Consider the following 20,888-nt stretch of genomic DNA (forward strand, 5'->3'; position numbering starts at 1 on the left):
TTTATCAAATATAATTCATTATCTCTTTTGCTCTCACCTTGACTGAACTGCACATCAGTCTTCTCTGCACTCTGCAATAAGTAAACAGGTAGCTAGTTTTTAAATAAATGTTAGATTTCATCTTTAATTACTATATGGAGAGAGTTAATTTATGCTTCATTAAATACTGCATAGAGTCAAGATTGATTTCTGCAGTTCTCTGTTTCCATAGATTCTCTGTTATTTCCAGAGTGCTTATCTGCCTTCAATATCTTCTGCTATCAGGTCCCAACCCTAATTAATAACTTGGTTTTCCAAAGCCATAGTTGCTTGGAAAATAGACTAAAGAAATTCTTGCCAATTTTGAAATGCTTTTCTGTCATAATATGTTGTTTGTTCTATGTGTCTAATATTCTATAGAGCCAATTACAGAAAAAAATTAAATATATAAAATATTTTTTAAATAAGTAAAAATCATCCATGAACCATCAAATAGCTGTAAACATTATTAACTTTATATATATATGCTTTTGCCATTATTTTTACATATTTAGAAAGAAATTGTATTCATATCCTTTTATAACATTTTCATTTTTAATTTTTTTCTAGGAAATAACTTTTAGATTCAGAAGATATTAGAGTTGGAAAGAATTTTTCTATCACATGATCTAAGAAGCTTTCCTCATATCATTTTTATCCAGTTATGTCAATTTATTTCTTGCATGTTAGTCTGCTGGTTAATTACAATGACTTTCATTGGATAGTGACATGTTGAGCATACCTGATAATGCTGTCTTAAATGAAATAAAAAGTATTTACTGACCGTACTTTTTATTGAATATTCAGTGCAGTACAGCTCACACATTAAGTCAAATAAACTAGTGATTGAATAACACCTTAAAGAGAGGTACATTAATACCAATTTAGTCATCTGTTGCCCTAAGGAACAACACTGTCAACATATTTTCTCAGTTACAGCACTTTCAAATAGGATTATTAAGGTTATTCAAGGCCGGACGTGGTGGCTGATGCCCGTAATCCTAGCACTTTGGGAGGTGGGTCACCTGAGGTCAGGAGTTGGAGACCAGCCTAGCCAACATGGCCGAAACCCCGTCTCTACTAAAAATTCAAAAATTAGCCAGGCATGGTGGCGGGCACCTGTAATCCCACTTACTTGGAAGGCTGAGGCGGGAGAATCACTTGAATCCGGAAGCGGAGGTTGTCATGAGCCGAGATGATGCCTCTTTACTCAAGCCTGAGAGAAAGAGTGAAACTTCATCTCAAAAAGAGAAAAAAAAAAAAAGATTATTCAAGGAGGGCCCAGGGTCTGGAGCAAGCCCAGCCAGGCCCCACCCACTTCGTGCCCTGCAGCGGTGGCGCGCCTCAGATTGGCGCGAAGGTGATAAAGAGGCGTGACCGGAAAGGCCCCACCCTGCTCGCCCCTGTAGTACTTAAGCGAGTTGGTAGGGTGGCTGCACTCATTGCTCCGCCGCTCCGGCCTAGCGAGAGTGAATCTCCTGCACTACTTTTGCTCGACTGGGTGACCCCGGCACCTCGGCCACCATGCCGCGGTCTTTCCTTGTCAGGAGGCCCTTTGACCCCGATCGGAAGCCAAACTACAGCAAGCTCCAGGACTCTCATCTAGAGTTTACCTTCCAGCAAGCCTACGAGCAGGCCCACTTGCTGGCAGCCACCATCCCACGTCCGGAGATCCTCAATCCCACCGCCTCGCTGCCAACGCTCATCTGGGACGCTTTCCTGGAGCTCCACGCCCAGCCAATTGCCCGGGCCTCCCTCCAGTTTGGACTCTCCCAGGAGAGTGGCAAGGCAGCAGAGCTGACCTCGCTGTCGGATGAGGACAGCGGGAAAGGCTCCCAGCCCCGCAGCCCACTCTCACAGGCTCCTTTGTCTTTCTTCTCCACTTCAGCCTCTTCCTTGGAGGCCGAGGCCGATGCCGCCTTGCCAGGCTTGGGCCAAGTGCCCAAGCGGCTGGCCCAGCTCTCTGAGACCAGGGATTCCCAGTTTCGAAAAGCCTTCAACTGCAGATACTGCAATAAGGAATGCCTCAGCCTGAGTGCCCTCAAGACGCACATCCGAACCCACACGCTACCCTTTGTCTGTGAAATTTGCGGGAAGACCTTTTCCAGACCCTGGTTGCTGCAGTGCCATGTCCGGACCCACACCGGTGAGAAGCCCTTCTCCTGTCCCCACTGCAGCCGCGCCTTCGCCGACCGCTCCAACCTGCGGGCCCACCTCCAGACCCACTTGGAGGTCAAGAAGTACCAGTGCCAGGCGTGCACTCAAACCTTCTCCCGAATGGCCTTGCTCCACAAGCACCAAGAGTCGAGCTGCTCAGGGGGCCCCCGCCGACCCTAGAGGCTCCCTCTTCCTCTCCATATCTGAGCGCCCCCCGCCCCCAACCAACAGCCTCCCCAAGCTCCAGAAGGAAGGATCCCACGTCCTTCTCACTGCTACATAATTCCCACTTCTGGCTGCATCGGCCCCACGTGACTTGGATGGAAACCCTTTTCTGATTCTGTTCCCTCTGCCTGGATCCCTCAGTGGACTCTGAAAGAGGCCTTCCCATGGCCATATCTGTGGATGACTGGCTGGAGGGCAGCTGGCAGCGCCAGCTTGGAGGCATTCTTGAGCTGGCCTTTCTGCGTGTGTTTGTATTCAGAGCTGTTTGGATACAGCTGCTTTGAGCTACAGGACAAGAGCTGACAGACTGAGTGGGAAGTTCCTACCCCAGTCAGGGGACCCCCTCCTTCCCGCCCAGGAACCCTCAGGCCACCCTCCATGAGGTGTGATGCAATAATCGACCCCCAGTTTCAGCCACACCTTCGAGGGAGATGACCAACACCAGGATGTGCCTAGAGCCTGAGATGCCCCGAGCCTGGGCAGCTATTTCAGCCTCCTGTTTGGTGTGGTTGACACCTGTTCCCAGGCAATTTAACAATGTCTCAAAAGGAACTGTGAATAATGGTGGCCCAAGTGAGGTGCTCTGGTTTGCCGGATGTATCTCCCAGAACTATTCTGGGAGTCCAACAAGTAGCCTGGGAGGAAGATGTTTACATTTTTCAAGGTACATTGATACTTATATTTCAAACATTTTGCATGAAGGAAGCATTTTGTATAGTTATGTGTGCAGTTTATTGATATTCAATAAAGCAATTTATATATTTTAAAAAATTTTCAAGGAGTACCTGAGAATGTTGTTTAAAATAAATATTCCTGGACCACATCCTCTGAAATTCTGGTTTAGGAAGTCTGGGGCAAGACTCAGTGCCTGGCTTTTTAACAACCTCCCTCCTTCCTATCCTTGGAAGGAAGGATTCCCATGAAGGTGGTTTATGGTCATCTCATATGGAGCATTGCTGTAGGAATTTGAAGTAATTTATGGAACTCCCTAATCTAATTTACTAAATAGAAATATTTGGGGACTTTACAGTGGGGCAGAGAGTAACAGGTGAAGAATAACTACCAGCTATTCCAATGGGGAGGAAATATTTGGTTGAACTAGTATTAACTGTCTTGACCACAGCAGCCTAGTCAAGAAAACAACGGTTTCATAGGCTCTTATAATAAATCAAATGATTGTCACAAAGCCTTGAAGACCTAAAATTACCCAGCTGGCAGCACGACAACCCTATACTTTGTCTTTTGTTTATAAATCCAAGAGTACAGCATGGTGGGGAGGGGTGGGGAAAGAAATCCTATCATCTGAGGTATAAATAATTGGCTGAGAGGATAATTTGGGTCATGCATCTTTAAGGAGAAATGGGATGGGTGGGGGAAGGGAAGATTGGTGAAAGCCTTTTAGGAAATGGGTGGAAATTAAAATCAAGGTTTTTAGTCCCCTTCAAACTGGGTCTCAGGAGTAAATAAGTGGCATGCTGGACAGTTTAAGGAAATATTAAAACAGGGTTTTTTACCAAAAGATGTATTTGGGGCTGAGAGGCTATAAATCAATAACTGGCACACCAGGGCAAGCATAATAGAGAATGAGATTGGAGTGATAAACCCAACCAGGCTATTCAGGCCTGGTTCCTACTGTGAGGGAGTTTGCATTTTATTCGAAGGGTTTGAGCTAGGGAGTGGAGGAATAAGAGGTAAAACTATAAGATTGGCAGGAAGTAATTGCAATAAGCCTGATGAGAGATGTTAGTGGCTGGGACTAGAGTGGTGTCTGTGGAACTGATGAGAAGTGGTTGGAAGGATAGCCTATGAGACTTCATGATGGATTGAAAGTTGTCATGAAATTTATGTCCAAAGGGTGAGTATCCTAGGTGTCATAAAATCTGGCATACTGTATATGGGAATTTAGGGATTGTAGAGGGCTTCTTTTCATATAATTGTCAACTCACATTGTGTTTGAACTTCGGAAGTTCAGTTTATAATTAATTTCCTACTTGTCAAAATATTCAAGAATATTAGACTATAAGATAGCATTGAAATTCGAAACCATTGTGTACACAAGCAATTGCCCCTCAAACCATCAGACAATGCTGTTAACAAAAGGAAAAATAGACTGTGTGTGGTGACTCATGCCTGTAAACCCAGCACTTTGGGAGATGGAGTTGGGGAGATCACCTGATGTCAGGAGTTCAAGACCAGCCTGACTAACACAGTGAAACCCGATTTCTACTAAAAATACAAAAATTAGCCGAGTGTAGTGGCAGTCACCTGTAATCCCAGTTACTTGGGAGGCTGAGGCAGGAGAATTGCTTGAACCCAGGGGCAGAGGTTGCAGTGAACCGAGATCACACCAGTACACCCAGGCTGGGTGACAGAGCAAGACTCTGTCTCAAAAAAAAAAAAAAAAAAAGAGCGAGAGACAAAATAACAAAGTATGGTATGTGCTTCGATAGGGAAATAGAAAAGCTGTAAAAACAATTTGCAGGGCTTTGAATTTTTGAACTTTTTACTGAAATCCACAGTCAGAATGTATTTTACTAAGGCTCATAACAAACATAAAGTGAGACAAAGTTTCACCAAACATCCAAGTCCTTACTCCATAGTTTTTATTCTACTTAATGGGTTAAATAGTAGCTGTGTCCTATGGAATTATTTTCTTGAACCACTAGTGAGCCACGGACTTTTAATTCAAAAAATATGGGCCTGAGAAGTGTTTAGGAAAATCTCTGCTCACTCTCCATGGCTGCATTTTTTGAGAGCACTTCGTGTGTGGGTAGCACCATTTGCTAGTTTATGGTAGGGTACAAACATCTCTCTTTTGCATCACCTAAATCAGAAGGAAATTGTGCTTGGGAGTTAAGTTTAGATTTAAGATACCATCTTGGATCCCAGAAGTTCTAAGTCTGTATTTTGTCATTTATTGTCTGTCTTTCTCCCTAGACCATATGTTCTTCAAGGTGAGGATGTTAAACTTGCCTTTAAGTCTGCGAATGTCTTAGTCAGTTTTGGATGCCATAACAAAGTACCATTGCCTGCGTGGCTTCTAAATAACAGAAATGTATGTCTCATGGTTCTGAAGGCTGAAAGACTAAGATTACGGTGCTAGTGCAGCCAGGTTCTGGTGAGAGCCCTCTTCTGGGTTGCAGATAGCTATCTTTTTGTTGTATGTACACTTAGTGAAAAAAGGGCAGAAATCTTTCTGGAGTCCTTTATTCATAAGAGCATTAATCTCATTCTTGAGGACGCTACCCTCATGACCGAATTATCTCCCAAAGGCCCCACATTCCTAATACCAGGGATTATGAATTCCAACATATGGATTTTGTAGGCCGTAAACATTCAATTTGTTGCACCTAAGATACCTAGGATGATGTATTAATCTGAGTAAGTTCTTAAAACTACTTTGTACTAGAATTAAATTGAACACTAGGTAATTAATATATTATGTGTTTAAATTGAATAATAGAATCCCAGGAACTTGAGATTTTTTAAAAATCTCAAGTTTTTGAGATGCTTTCTTACAAGCGTATGTAACTTTAGAATTTTCAAAATTCCTTTATTTTCCTGATATGAAAGTTTGTTTCTTAGCATTTTGTACCTTCCTTAGTTATTTTACATATTTTCACAATTGAAATTAAAATAGCTCAATGAAGTGAGCAACACAAATATCATTCCTATTTCTATGAGGGTAAAAGTCAAACCCAATCTTAGCATAAAGGAAGCACTGAAATCTGAACGTCATCTATTTCTATAGCTCTCACTCCCATCATTGTTCATCACCCAAATTACTCACCAATTACTTAGGGTCTCCCCTTCAAACCCATATTTTTGAAAGTCATACCTTGGTAGGCGTTGTGCCCTCTGACAGAAATGCCAATCCTCCCTCCTGCCCAAACCTCAACTTTGCCTGGTCAATTTCTATCCACCCTTCAAAACTCTCTCAATATTTCTACTTCCAGGAGATGTTTAGTGAAAGTGGAATGAGAGACCAGTTAGAAGGATATTAGAGTAAACCACATGAGAAACGAGTAAATGAATAAACAAATAAGAAAGGTAGAGCTATAAGCCATGCTGTGCTGCCCTCAGAGTGCTTGACTGCCTGTATAATTATTTTCTTTCTGTCATGGGGGACAGGGCCTCTCTCGTGATACCTCCATGCCAAAGGTCCCGCTATGCCACCTACTTTGATGTTGCTGTTCTGCGCTGCCTACTTCAGCCCCATTGGTCTGAGGAAGGCACTCAGTGGTCTCTGATGTACTATCTACAAAGGCTGCGACATATGTTGGAAGAGAAGCCAGAAAAACCTCCAGAGCCAGATATTCCTCTCCTGCCCAGACCCAGGAGTAGCTCCATGGTGGCGGCAGCTCCCTCACTAGTGAACACCCACAAAACCCAAGTAAGAAAAACTAAGTTCATTGTCATTCAAATGAGCAATGTTGCCATTGCCAAAATGGATTTTCTTTTTTTCTCTGTGCATCAAGCTCTTATGTACTTGAGTGCTATTTGGTTGGTGGATTATACTGTTGACATTATCTTTTCCCTTCCATCTTGCACACTTGACCCTTTGCTGCTCTTTAGTAGGTAATCAATTGAAAAAGTGCACCTCTTGCACGTGTTAATTTAGTATAAGTCTTTGTTTATCTAGAATAGTGGAAAATTAGGTCTTCTGGATAATCAAACTAGTAATTAATAGAGACTTCTGATATTTAATCTGTTGATTACCAATATCACAAAATGTGTAACAGAGCATTTTACTAAACATGATGTAACCTCTTTTACATAACTCAACATTTTCAGTGTCTTAATGTCATCGTTAGGAATATCGCACTTTGATCGTCTTGCTATTTGTTATAAATGTTTGGAGAAGTAAACTGAATGTGTACTGATGTGGTGATATCCTCATGACAATTGCTTTTTCATAAATGAATGACCTAATATCAGCTTGAACACTTGTTCTTCCCCTCTTTCTCATCAAGACTAGGTGCTGAAAATGTAGAGAAAAATGTGACTTATAGTGTATTCCAGTTGTTTGGATTTACTTAAATGTGAATTGGCTGAGTCTGAATTTTTTTCCTGCAGATTCTGAAAATAAACGTTAGCAATATCAGAATTAAAATCTGTTTTAGAGTAGATATTTTGCTTAAGTGGGTATCTGCTTTATGGAATCATTTGATGGAAAAAAGACACTCATTTCAATTAAAAAAAAAAGAGAGATATATCATCTTCTGTTTTCTTAGCATTCTAGATCTGGTTCCACAAGGCCTCAGTGCCAAAAACTCCAAACAGAAATTACAATTAATATGAAATATATCTTCTCACTAGCAGAATTTGGATTCTAGAAGTCCAGACATATAAGTTAAATTCTTCATAGATATCAAAGCAGTAGGTGCATCCCTATTAAAAATGTAATATTTCAATAAGAAAAGTATTTGAATGTAAAGTCCTAAGTCCCTGATCATTGTTTACCTTTATTAAGGATCTCACCATGAAGTGTAATGAGGAGGAAAAATCTCTTAGCGCTGAGGCCTTTTCCAAGATTTCACTGACCAATCTGCGTAGATCTGCTGTCCCGGATCTTTCTTCAGACCTGGGCATGAATATTTTTAAAAAGGTGAGTAGAAATCCTTCTGCTCTTTGATATTTTGGTAATTAAAAATTGTCAATGGGGCATGAGATGTTTCTAGTCATACTGCAGTATGTATTGGGCTTGGAAAGGGACCCTGGAAACAGAAATCAGGTCCTAGCTGTAACACTGACTCTCAGCATACCCCTATGCAAGTTCCTCTGTGTGTATGACTGTACTTCCTATTCTAATCCTCCACAGGGTTGTCATTAACCTCTATCCTGATCACATGCTTAAAGCAGTGTAAAGTAGTGTAGTAGTGGAAGTAGTTGTGGTAACAATGATGGTAACTTTCATTTGTATAGTTTGGCTCATTTTTATCAAGTGCTTTTTATAAATAGTTCTCATTTAATCCAATGAGATCCTTATTCTTTTCATTTTCTAGATGAGAAATTGACCCTTAGAAATTTTAGATAGTTTACCAAAGATTGAGTCCAAACTCAAAAGTAGGTCTTCTAGTTAAATACCTTATATTTTTTTGCCATTCCTCTGCCTTTATTTTTTGTAATTATATGGAGATAAACAGAAAATAATGTGTAGACCTATGTATATAGAGATATAGATATATATAGGGGATTGCTTTCTGGTTTTCAAAACTGTTAGTTTAATTATGCTGATGAACATAGAACATGATATTAACTTATTATGAGCCGAAAGTGTTGCTAGGTAAGCAGTGTTCTGCCTTTGTTAATGATGCAACAAAAGATAATGGCTATCAATTTTCTTAAAACATTGATCATTTGAAAAGAAAAAAGTTGTTTTCAATATTGGCTGCATCTGAGAATTTTCAAGGAGCTTTAAAAACTACATCTTCAGTCTCAATCCCAGACGAATTAAACCAGAATTGCTGAAGGTTAGGCTAAGGAATTGATATATTTTAAAAGCTTTTCAAGCAATTTTAAACTTTTAGTTGAACTTGGTTTTGAACTCTTTTGGTGGAAATAGTGGGTTTGTGGCAATGTATGGTCTGTATCTTCTTCACTGTTCTTACGAACAGTGGGACACATTTAGAGTTGGATAACTGGAACAATGGATCACCATCATGAAAAATGGGACAGAAAAAGATGGGCTGGTTCAAGTAGTGACTCTCATTTTGTGATTTTCAAACTTTAGTGTGCATCAGAATTACCTACCAGGCTTGTTAAAACGCACATTGCAGGACCTTAGCTTCTGAGGGTCTGATACAATATGTCTGAGAATTTGCATTTCTGGTAGGTTCTCAAGTGATGTTCATGCTACCAGTCCAGGTACCACACTTTGCAAACCACTAGTCTAACCCACCCATGGAATATGTGGCCTTTCACTCTTTGAATACGAAATTTCTCCCATTTCTGTTGGATGATATTCAGTGACTTCTGGGTCTCCTCTTCTTGGAACATTTTCAGTATTTTACTGCAGATCATGGAGCACCTTGGGAAGCAGATTGTAACCTTTTCTTTGCCCTGTGCCTAATTCTACATCTTTCATCACTGTAGTTCAAGAGCCGCAAAGAAGACCGAGAGAGGAAAGGCTCCATTCCATTCCACCACACGGGCAAGAGGAGGCCACGGAGAATGGGTGTGCCCTTCCTGCTTCACGAGGACCACCTGGATGTGTCCCCCACGCGCAGCACATTCTCCTTTGGAAGTTTCTCTGGGCTGGGAGAAGACAGGCGAGGAATTGAGAAAGGAGGCTGGCAAACCACCATTTTAGGTGACCACAGACCTTTCAAAGTAGGGCAGAGTTTAAGTGACCTGTTTAGAACTGGATCTAGTGCTCCTGGGCAAATCTGAATCTTTCTTGAACAGTTCAGCCATGAAATTTGAGGGTCAAATGCAGGTTCTCTAGGACCAAAATAATGCTGTGTTTTCACAGCCAAATAAATCCAGATAATTGAAGAAGTTATGCAAGAATTCTGTACAATTAGGTAACAATCTTATTTCTTAGATAATTGTAGATGAAGAAACATGGCGTTAGGGTACTCTGTGCATTAATTTCCACTGTGAACCTAAACAGCAGATTTTTATTAAACTTTGATTTTTTTTTAAAGCAGCAAAGTAAAGGGATATATATATATATATTATTATTTTCTTTCTGTATTGCATATTAAGTAGGTCAGTTTAAAATCAGGAGCTGACCACTAGCTGGGCCACAACAGATGGTTTCCGACATTTGGCTAAGATTGGGGCTGACCTTATCACAGGCAGCTTCATCAATCATTCTGACCCTGATAATCCCCATGGAAAGTTCAGTTCTTGCTTTTTTTGTCTGTGCTTCACACTCCTCCTAACAGCCCCTCACTATCCCTGCTGTCCTTGGGGAAGATAATACCTTGGTAGAGAATCTTACAGATTTAAAAACCCTCCTATGGGGTGTTCTTTTTCATCCCAGGGAAATTGACCCGGCGAGGCAGTTCAGATGCCGCCACTGAGATGGAGAGTCTGAGTGCCAGGCACTCCCACTCCCATCACACCCTGGTAAGCGACCTGCCGGACCCCTCCAACAGCCATGGAGAAAACACCGTCAAGGAAGGTGGGTAAGAGGTGAGACCTACGGGCAGAAGTTCAGATTTATTTTCATGTTTCTGTTCTTACACCATGTTAGTTTCCCATTGTAATCCACTTCCTGTGTTTTCTGAAAATTGGCATTCTTGAACTGTATTGCTTGGTAATTTACTTGTTAGCCATTTTTAGCATATCCTTAGTAGCAAGAGCTATTTAACACTGCACTGTAAACACCATGCCTCTCAGAGGAAGTACAAGCACAAGCCATTCATATTTCTTTTCAAAAGATCATAGACCCATAGGGCTGAAAGAGACCTTGGAAGATATCTCGATTCAGTGCTTCAATCCCCTCTATGAGATCCCTCTGAAAGGGCTTCAGTGGGAGGAAAGTCACTGCCTTCCAAGGCCACCGATTTTTTTTTTCAGACAGCTTCTATTTTAGATAAGTTCTTATGCATTATATGTGGAGCAAACATTTGCCTCTGAGTGTAATCCAAGATAGGTTCTTATTCTGTACTTTTAACAGAATAATCAATTTTTTTCTTATGCTCTCATAGAAGCATAAATTTAGTTTCTCTTTGATCTGCACTGTATTTCAGGTACTCGATGACATCTGTTAGTTACCACCATAAATTTACATTCAGTTACTTTTAGCTAAAGGAGAAAAAAATTATTTATGTTTCTTGTTCATTAATATACTAGATAAAAATGCTATAAACAAATAGTTTATATCAATATGATTGATCATCTAAGAGTGGGTAAAATTCATCTATTCTGAATAACAAAGTCAATGTTAGACAGAAGCTAAATCCTAATCTTGGCCTTAAGAAAGCCAGTTATAATTCATATTTTTCTATAACCTATGGCCTTAGTAGCTTCAGTAGTTTCATGAGAGTTGAGAATAGTTTGAAAGTATAAGTTAAATATTTTCAAAAACTACAGCTGTTATTGTGGCCATTATTGAAATAATAACATAACTGTCTAACTGATATTGTAGGTTAATGTAGGGAGAACTAAGACATTGCTTTCATTTTATTAGTGCGATCTCAGATATCCACCATCACAGTCGCGACCTTCAATACCACGTTGGCGTCATTCAATGTAGGCTATGCAGACTTTTTCAGTGAGCATATGAGGAAACTCTGCAACCAGGTGCCTATCCCAGAGATGCCACATGAACCCTTGGCATGCGCGAACCTGCCTCGAAGCCTCACAGACTCCTGCATAAACTACAGCTACCTAGAGGACACAGAACATATTGATGGGACCAATAACTTTGTCCACAAGAATGGAATGCTTGATCTTTCTGTAAGAAGCAAGAATTTTTCTTACCAAAGTTGGACAGATATTATTTGGTGCATTTTTTCATTGTTGGATGCAAAATGGGCACATAGTCTCTTAGAAATATCGAACCTTGAAATGAAAAAGCCACCCTTGAAAAAATTTCACAAATGTGTCAACCATACATAATAGCTGCACCTTACTTTTTTCAAGTATTATATTAGATTTGATCCGATCTCAGAACATTTTTATAACGTCAAACTGTTACTGAATCCCGACCATACATAAATAAATATACATACGTGTGTGTTTAATAAGTCTCTTTTTTCTAGAATGAGAGAAAAAAATTCTTCACTTATGCTCTTTTGATATATAAGCAACAGGACTACAAACCTCCTGTGTAGTCAGAAAAATGAATAGAAGTTCTTAAAAGATTTAAGCTTGCATTCTCAAGAATGCCTGTTTTGAGTATAGTTATTAGCAAATGAAAGGGTTGTTATAGTTTACAATTATATTTCACAAAATTTTTATTGCACATTAGGAATCCTGGCTTAGCAAATAATTTATAATATTAAAACCAATAAAGGAACATAATTTAAACGTGCAAATATTTTGTACTTTAAATGAAGTGTAAATAATGATACAGTCATGAATGAGCAAAAGGAAATCATTGTTCTTCATCCATTATTAATAATGAATAAAAGGCAGGGAATTAAAACACTTTCATTTTTAAAAACTCAATAGAACAACTTCCGTTCGGGCAAAAAATTAGTCTCCCATTAACTCACTATACTTCAATATCCCTATTAACTGTTGATATCGTAGCATGTTTTAGAAGATGTGCATGAGATAATACATGTATATTTTTAATACTTTGGGTGACTTATTCTTTATATGAAGCAAATACACAAGATTTTAAAGCAACTTTTATAGGAAAATTTGACAATTGTTTAAATTATTTCTGCCCAATTTAATAGAATAACCTAAGGAAAAGGGTTAAACAGAATAACCAAATCTCTGCAGGAAGAGGGAGTGCAGGTAACTTAATCATGCTATGTTTAACTTGTCTTCCTCAGGTAGTTCTGAAGGCTGTTTATCTTGTCCTTAATCATGACATCAGCTCTCGCATCTGTGATGTGGCGTTAAACATTGTGGAATGCTTGCTTCAACTTGGTGTGGTGCCCTGTGTAGAAAAGAACAGAAAGAAGAGTGAAAACAAGGAAAATGAGACTTTGGAAAAGAGGCCAAGTGAGGGAGCTTTCCAATTCAAAGGAGTGTCTGGAAGTTCCACCTGTGGATTTGGGGGCTCTGCAGTTAGTGGAGCTGGAGATGGTGGAGGAGAAGAAGGAGGAGGTGGAGATGGAGGAGGTGGAGGAGGTGATGGAGGAGGAGGTGGAGGAGGTGGAAGCGGCCCTTACGAGAAGAATGATAAGAACCAAGAGAAGGTATGACTGAACCACGTTATGTGTCCTTGTGAAATGTACCTAATTTCTTTCTAAAGCTTGCTTGCCAGGAATTTATTGACTCCAAACAGCATTTAGACACTAGAGCAAAAGAGTGGAGAGTGGAGAAATCTCTTCATTAGGTTATCAGTAGGCCTTAGTAGAAACAGTTACATGAAACTGTACTCTAAATCCAAAAACTATTGCCATCCAAGCAGAGTTAGAGCTAATTCTCTAGTCGTGTTATTTCTGCAAGAAATATATGATATACATTACATCTGAAATACATTTCAAATATGCTATATTGACATAATTCTCAGTCTGACACCAAGTATAACCTTTCTTAAAACTTTCAGACTCTGACCTAATTGAGTAGTGTCCTAGTCTTCTCAGGTTGCCATAACAAAATATCATAGACAGAGTGGCTTAAACAATAGAAATGTATTTCTCATGGTTCTGGAGGCTGGGAAGTCCAAGTGCTGTGAGGTTTGGTTTTATTTTGAAGCCTTCTCTCTTGGCTAATAGGTGACCACCATCTCATCGTATGCTCACATGGCCTCTTCTTTTTGCATACAGGAGAAGAGAAAGAGAGAGAGCAAAACAGCTTTCTTGTGTCTCTTCTTATATGAGTCCAATCCAATTAGACCAGGCCCCACCATCATGATCTCACTAACCCTAATTGCCTCATATTCAAATACCATCTGATTGAAGGGTTACAGCTTCAATATATGAATTTAGAGAAGACACAAATATTCAGCCCATACCAAGCAGTATTATTTTTCCTCAGTATAAAGTTATTTCTTTTAAGTAACACATTTTTGGCAGCCAGCTTTAACCACAGTTAAGGAGAAAGCAAGGGAAGAATTTTGCTTGATTAGTTGGAATTGGTTGATGTGGGAATAACTCTTTTAGCCTCACTCAGCCTCTTATGTCTCACTGTGGCATATCCTGGTGGCTTTAGTCTTTCTATTATTAACTGTTTCTAAATTTAATTCCCTCTGGCTTGTCAACATCTGGTATATGATTTCTTAACATCAAGAATTGGTTTTCATCTTTAATTTTATTTATTTATTTATTTTTATTTTTTATTTTTTTTTGAGGCAGAGTTTCGCTCTTGTTACCCAGGCTGGAGTGCAATGGCACGATCTTGGCTCACCACAACCTCTGCCTCCTGGGTTCAGGCAATTGTCCTGCCTCAGCCTCCTGAGTAACTGGGATTACAGGCATGCACCACCATGCCCAGCTAATTTTTTGTATTTTTAGTAGAGACGGGGTTTCACCATGTTGACCAAGATGGTCTCGATCTCTTGACCTCGTGATCCACCCCGCCTTGGCCTCCCAAAGTGCTGGGATTAAATACAGATTACTACACCTTAAATTCACATAACTTACACTAATCTCAATTTGCATTTTTAGATAGAAAATGATATTCAGAAATTGAAATAAACAAGATGCTTTAATCTCTAACAAATACTCTACACGTCATGTCAAGTGTTCACACATGTGAAGCCATACTGTATAGAGTTCTACCATCTAGATATATATTGTATAAACTATAAATTGTCCATTTTTCTTACATGTTATCAGATTTTCTCATCAGAGTAAATGTTGCAGTGCTCCTTCCTCTTTTACAATTTCTTCATTTCTTTCAAGTACCACTTGACACTTTTAATATGCATTTATCATCTGTGTTCCTTCATTTTTTTGTTTACTCCTGTCTTCCCAATATTTGTGGACTCTGATCCAAATATTCTTGCTCCAGTATCCTTGGGTTGTTGAACCTTTTTCTTTAGGATTTTCTTCTCCTGCCTTAATCATATTAGTCATAAGGCAATTCTAATAGACTTTATTGGTTTTTAAGTTTCTCAACACCTTATCCATTACTGAGGATAATGCAAGGAACCTCAGATCTCACTGTAAATGAAGATTACCCAAATAATGGTACATATCACAAGAGATTTGATTGCAGATCCTAAGATCTAAAGAATCATTCAGTGATCAATTGCTTAGGAATTAGCAAACAAATCCAAGTTATAAGGACCAAATTTGCAAACACAGAAACTAGTGAGATCTTCACTGAATTTCCATTATTTACCTATCAACTCTGTCTGGACAAAGAGATTATAAATGGTATTTTGCCCATTATAACGTTCAAGGGAAATTAGAAAGAAAAAAAGGGAGAATATTTTGAAATTTTGATAAGCTTTTATCAGCAAAGCTTAAATGTCCCAACTAAATTGATGAGGTTTTGTGTGCATACTAAGGATCTCAGAGGTTCGTAATTACTGTTTTTTTTTCATTTTTGCTTTTCTGTTTTAGTTTTGAAATTTTATCCAAGTGCCATTTTAACCAAATTTCTTTTGAAAACCTACAAGTATCTTGACTATTTAGAACCTAGATATTATCTAGGTACTATAGCTTGATATAATAGATGTTATTTTGACCAAAATTATCACTTTTTATCAGTATGGGGTTTTTAAAATCAGATTATGTGGTCTCCAATACAGCCACCAAGATATATATGTTTTACAGTTAGTTCCCAAAATAATATTCTTTTTGGTACAAAGAATTTATAAAATAAAACCTGATGGCGGGTCAAGTGCCTTCTGTTTGTGATTCACACAGGTCTGTTCTGCCCCAAACCCATCTGTTATCTTCGGTGAAATCAGAAGGTTTATCTAATTTTGCAACTTACTAATAACAGAAGCATAGGGATTGATTAAGACAGAAAGGAAAATCTAATTTCCATTTCTGTATTTGCACTAACTCGTGCTGAGAGCTTGGAATGTTATTTAATATCTTCAATTGTTTGCCTGTAACTTGCTATATCTTTCTAAATGTCTCCTATGAAAGCAACCTGAATCCCAAGGACATCTGAAGGTCTAACGAAATAAAATCTGAATAGATATTTACAAAGAGCTTTCAGAACTACAGAATTTTTAAAGGCACTTATAATAATTTAAAAATGTATGTAAACCAATCTTCCAAATAATCCCTTGCTCAGGATGACCTTTTCTGAGGCACTGCTGCATTAGGCTTTGTAGCCTGTACAGAGCCCTGTACACAAAGGCCCTTGACTAAGGAGGCCAGTGAGGACTGAAATCCAGTTCAGCCTCTGCTTTCAGAACCACTCACCAAAGGATTGCATCCATTCACAGGGCTCACCTTCTTTTAATTTTCCACCGAAGGGGTGCCTTTTCTAATTTGCATCAAGGTGCTCCAGAGGAAAGCAGTGCCCCACACATAAAAATAATAATTTTATTATTTGCTAATTTTTATTAGCAAATTAACTGAAAATTTAATATTTGCTATTATTATTATTAATAATAAATTGGTTTTCTATTAGTATGTGCCTTTCATGTTTTAACTCTAATTCTCACAACTCTGTGAAATAGATATCATGATTCTGATTTTGTAAGGCACAGATAGATTAAGTAGTTTGTCCAAGGTTATATAGTTAGTAAATGTTGAAACTAAAATTGGAATTCAAACTAAAAATTCAAAAATCTGAAACCTAAAATGCTCCAAGATCCGACATAAGGCCACAAGTAGAAAGTTCCTGACCTCATGTGACAAGTCACAGACAAAATGTAGTCAAAACTTTATTTGAAGCACAAAATTATTAAATTATATAAGATTGTCTTCAACTTATGTATATAAGGCCTATATGAAGCATAAATGAATTTTGTGTTTGGACTTGGATCCTATTCCCATCTCATTATGTATATGCAAATATTCCAAAATCTGAAAAAATCTGAAATCTAAAATACTTCTAGTCCAAGTATTTTGAATAAGGATATTCAACCTATATATACATAGTTCTGTTGATAAGTTTGAGTCTTCTATTTGCAACCTTCTGAGCTGTCTTAAGTAAGGTTCCCTGGAAACAGACTCCAACAGGAATATATGTGTGCAGGCAGTTTACTGGAATGTCCTCTCAGGATTAAGTTCTGTTAGGTATGAAGAAGCAGGATAGGGCATAGGGAGAAATTGAACTACAGTATAGTTGTAATAGAGGCCTAAGCTAGTCACACAGAGAGCTCTGAAGCTGGGATGGCTCTTTAAGTAGTCTCCAAAGAGACCTTTTTGGCAAACACACCCTGGATCCCTTTATGACCCTGTCCAGTCATTAGAGGTAGACTGTCTCCAGGAAGAGAGTATAATGTTGGCTGAGGCAGTTCGCTAGCTGGGGCCTTCAGAGGCACTCACCTGAGGGTAGTGAGCCATCAGCACTTTGACTAGCTCAGAGGATGAATGCTTCAGTGCCAAGAGGAGAGTATCTGGAGTTCAGCACCACTTCCACTGCAAGAGCTTACAGATAAGAAAAGAAGGACCAACTGGATAACACTAAGGAGGAGAAAGTCAACCCTATCATAGTAAAGCCCATACTAATGTATAGATAAGCCCCTATTCCTTTTATACCACATGCACATTTGAATACTTGTATCTGGTTTCAAAGTTTATGTGTCAACCCAATCATGTGGCTATGGAAAAGTCACATACAATTTGCAGAAAAATTCTCATCCATTATTTAATTTGCTCTGCATAGTAAACCTATGAAGTCATAAGGGCAGCTATTAGAATCCTAAATTCACAGGTAAGGAAACAAAAACACAAAGAGATTAATTAACTTATTTGACATCATACGTAGTTAAGGACCAGGCACTGGAATCCCAGGTTTATGGTGTATGTGCTGACAGTAGAATGTGGGAGAAGGACTGAGGCAGGTTGCAGCTTCCCGAACAAAGTGGCTCTTCCACACTGCGCTCTGCTTCATTCCTTAGCAACTGCTTCCTTATGCTTCTTTGGAAATAACTCAAGGAAGTTTCTTTTTTGGAAGCCATGTTCTCCACTAACAACAAAGATTAAATGGGGCAAAAGAGAAGGTGATATGAATTCTCATGATTCATCTCAGGGGTCTTCCTATTTAGCCTCAAGAGAAGAATCAAGCTGGAAGTGTTTATAAAGTTCTGTATATTCTCACTTTGCTTGTGCATGTGTACATAATACAGTGAAAGTATACAATTAGAAAAAAGCCCTCAAAAATGTCAGAAGTTGCCATGAGATTTCAAACTTCCAGACCTTTCCAGATCAGTTCCAGAAACTTCGCAGTGATCCTGGCCTGGTGGTAGTATCGGAAGCCTACTGATGAGGGTAGTTTCTAATAAAACTTACTTGCTTTCATCACTGATAGTCTCCACTGACTCTCTTTAGGTGATTGTCTGACAGGGATCAAGGATATAAAAGCATGTCTTCTAACAAAGAGGCCTATGCTTATATTCTGTAGCAACAGAGAGTGTTCAAAATACATAGTTTTTTTTGTTGTTTTAAATCATGTACTAAATTTTAGAAAACTGAGTATGTTTGTTGAGCACATTACAATTCTGTTTTCTAAATTGAAGATGTTCACTGTAAAGCATATACACTTGATTTAATAATACAATAGAATCCCAGCAAAAGGACCTCAGTGACAAAGTAAACAGACTTCTCTTTCTTTCTTATTCATGGGTACCAGGATGAAAGTACACCTGTAAGCAACCATAGGCTTGCTCTAACAATGCTCATCAAAATAGTGAAGTCTTTGGGATGTGCCTATGGTTGCGGAGAAGGACACCGAGGGCTCTCTGGAGATCGTCTGAGACACCAGGTATTCCGAGAGAATGTAAGAGAATTAAAGTAGATTCCATTTCCTCTCCCTCTTCCTTTCCTTCTGTTTAAGAATAAGTCCTTTGACAATGAGGGTCAGTGTTCCCTGAAAAATATTGTATTTTGTAGGAGTAATTCATGCTCTTTCGGCGTGAGGAGATTCTTATGATATATCTCAAGACATCTAAAACCCAGGCTTAGGAAAGTTTAATTGGGAAAACATTTCTGCCTCCTGCCTAGGGCAGACCAATTCCTAATTAGTGAAAGGATATATAATTGGAATATGTGAATTGCAGCTTGAAAGAACTTTTGCGCAGATGAATACATTTAGCAAGCTTTTGATAGCCTGTAACAAATGACTGTTTAATCATCTGCCTGGGTACTATAGAAGCATATTGCATATTGGAGAAAGGGTTCAAAGTTTTAGGACCTGGTTTATTGTTCTTCCAAAGATATGGAAAATGGCCCTTATTGGGACAAAACAGGACTATAAAAGTAGCCAGTTATTATATGGCTGCTTTATTTGAGATTGAACCTTGCCTTCTGAATATTTGAGCTCATGTCCCTGCCAACTGTGTGAAACTTGAAACTCTGCCCTAGGGCTTGCCAAATGTAATGCTGTCATGGAAATGGTCTTCCAGCTCATTTTTTTTTCTCTGCTCACTGTTAATTTTCCTTTTCAATTTGAACAATAACCTACTTTCACAGTCTGAGCTGAGACGATTTCTTCATATGTATGTTTGAATTGAAATCATTAGAAAACATGCTCTTAAAAATAAATAAGAGTTTGATGAAAATTTGAGTTCTAAAAAATCCTTTGGCATGTCTCGGCAGAGTTTTAGGATCATGTCAAAATCCAATGCCAGCCCCTTTTTCCTTGATATTAGGTTTTGTCATGAAACATTCACACAGTATTAGCATGCTGGGTTTCTTGCTTAATGTATCATCTCTCATTTATCCATCTATCTATCCTTTTCTGTTTTGCTCTTTTATATTCTATGATGTTGTATTATTTTAGTTTATTATGTGTATGTGGGGATTATATTTACACTTATTAGCTTCTAAATTTTGAAACTTGAAAATTTTGACCAAGATCTAGATTTTGAGGCCAAAAATTGAAAATAATAATTAATAAGGCTATAGAAAGCTGGTATTGCCCCCATCTTTGCACATGTAGATGTGATTTTTTATCTTTGATTTTAAATTCTATTATGGTATGAATAAATACCTTCAAAGACAAATAAACCACATCACTCCCCATGCAGAAGACCAATTTTATGACACGAAACAGTAAAACATAACGTGCTTTACGTCATGCTTTAGTTAGAAGTACAAACTGGCTCTGATAACCACAATTTGTCTTTCTGGATTCACAGAAAGCGGGGTGAGTTGGATCAGAAGCTGTCTGAGGAGCTGTTGTTGTCACTTAGTTCATCATACTTTCCACCTGAACACTTCCTATGAGGCACTGAACACTTTCTATGAGGGCATCCAGCCAGTGTTCTATCTGTCTAATGAACTTGACTTATGAGACAATTCCTCTATTATCTTGTTTGTTCAATGCTCATTATTGATATTATATTTGCTTATTCATACTCAGCAAACACATTGTCCAAGAGATATAAATTTGGGAAATTTTCCCTCGGAAATGTTCAGTTCCAGAAGCTAAACATTTCCAGATTTCTCTACCATTGGCCTTGCAGAAACTATTTAAGTTTTAAGATGCTAAGAATATTTCTCACCTTTGCCAGACAAGGTCCTCTCCCTAGCTTTTTTTCTTCCAAGAAACAGAAGGTTACTCTAACGATATTCATCCAAGTGTCCAGCAATTTCATCATATAATGCTTCAACGTACCTTAGAGTACTAATCTAATCATTAGCTGGTAGTCCCCAATTATTGAAAAGGAATTAATTTCTTAAATGTTTTCTATCTTTTGAAGAAGTTCAAGATATTCATTCAGAATTGGTATTTAAAGTATGATATTCTTATGCTTGCTTAAACTTCCCACTGAACTC

General features: G+C 38.6%; 2 protein-coding genes across 45 annotated transcripts in view; both read left to right on the forward strand.

Moving 5' to 3' along the window:
• The window catches only part of UNC80 (unc-80 subunit of NALCN channel complex), a 232,044-nt gene that overhangs the window by 34,909 nt on the left and 176,247 nt on the right, over positions 1-20,888 (forward strand). For 26 of the 44 annotated variants that reach the window (XR_013519086.1, XM_035305573.3, XM_035305581.3 and 23 more), the window contains 7 exons: positions 6,532-6,793; positions 7,874-8,008; positions 9,496-9,712; positions 10,391-10,531; positions 11,543-11,811; positions 12,861-13,229; positions 18,742-18,888. Coding sequence is in view for 43 of the 44 variants with exons in the window: in XM_035305573.3 (XP_035161464.2) it covers positions 6,532-6,793; positions 7,874-8,008; positions 9,496-9,712; positions 10,391-10,531; positions 11,543-11,811; positions 12,861-13,229; positions 18,742-18,888 (1,540 nt within the window). In the remaining variant the exon portion in view is untranslated. Of the gene's footprint in view, positions 1-2,692; positions 3,065-6,531; positions 6,794-7,873; positions 8,009-9,495; positions 9,713-10,390; positions 10,532-11,542; positions 11,812-12,860; positions 13,230-18,741; positions 18,889-20,888 lie in introns of those variants that run through there. The other 18 variants (XM_035305577.3, XM_078328404.1, XM_078328405.1 and 15 more) reach the window with 4 other exon arrangements.
• Positions 996-2,721, forward strand: LOC103793927 (zinc finger protein SNAI1). The gene has a single exon (XM_035305597.3). It carries the CDS (start codon positions 1,543-1,545, stop codon positions 2,353-2,355), a length of 813 nt encoding a protein of 270 aa, XP_035161488.3. The 5' UTR covers positions 996-1,542; the 3' UTR covers positions 2,356-2,721.

Source organism: Callithrix jacchus, chromosome 6 (genome assembly GCF_049354715.1).
Source record: "Callithrix jacchus isolate 240 chromosome 6, calJac240_pri, whole genome shotgun sequence".
Lineage (NCBI taxonomy): Eukaryota > Metazoa > Chordata > Mammalia > Primates > Cebidae > Callithrix > Callithrix jacchus.

Bases quoted from the DNA above. Each gene is read 5' to 3' on its own strand.
- LOC103793927 (XM_035305597.3), top strand. From the start codon at position 1,543: ATGCCGCGGTCTTTCCTTGTCAGGAGGCCCTTTGACCCCGATCGGAAG.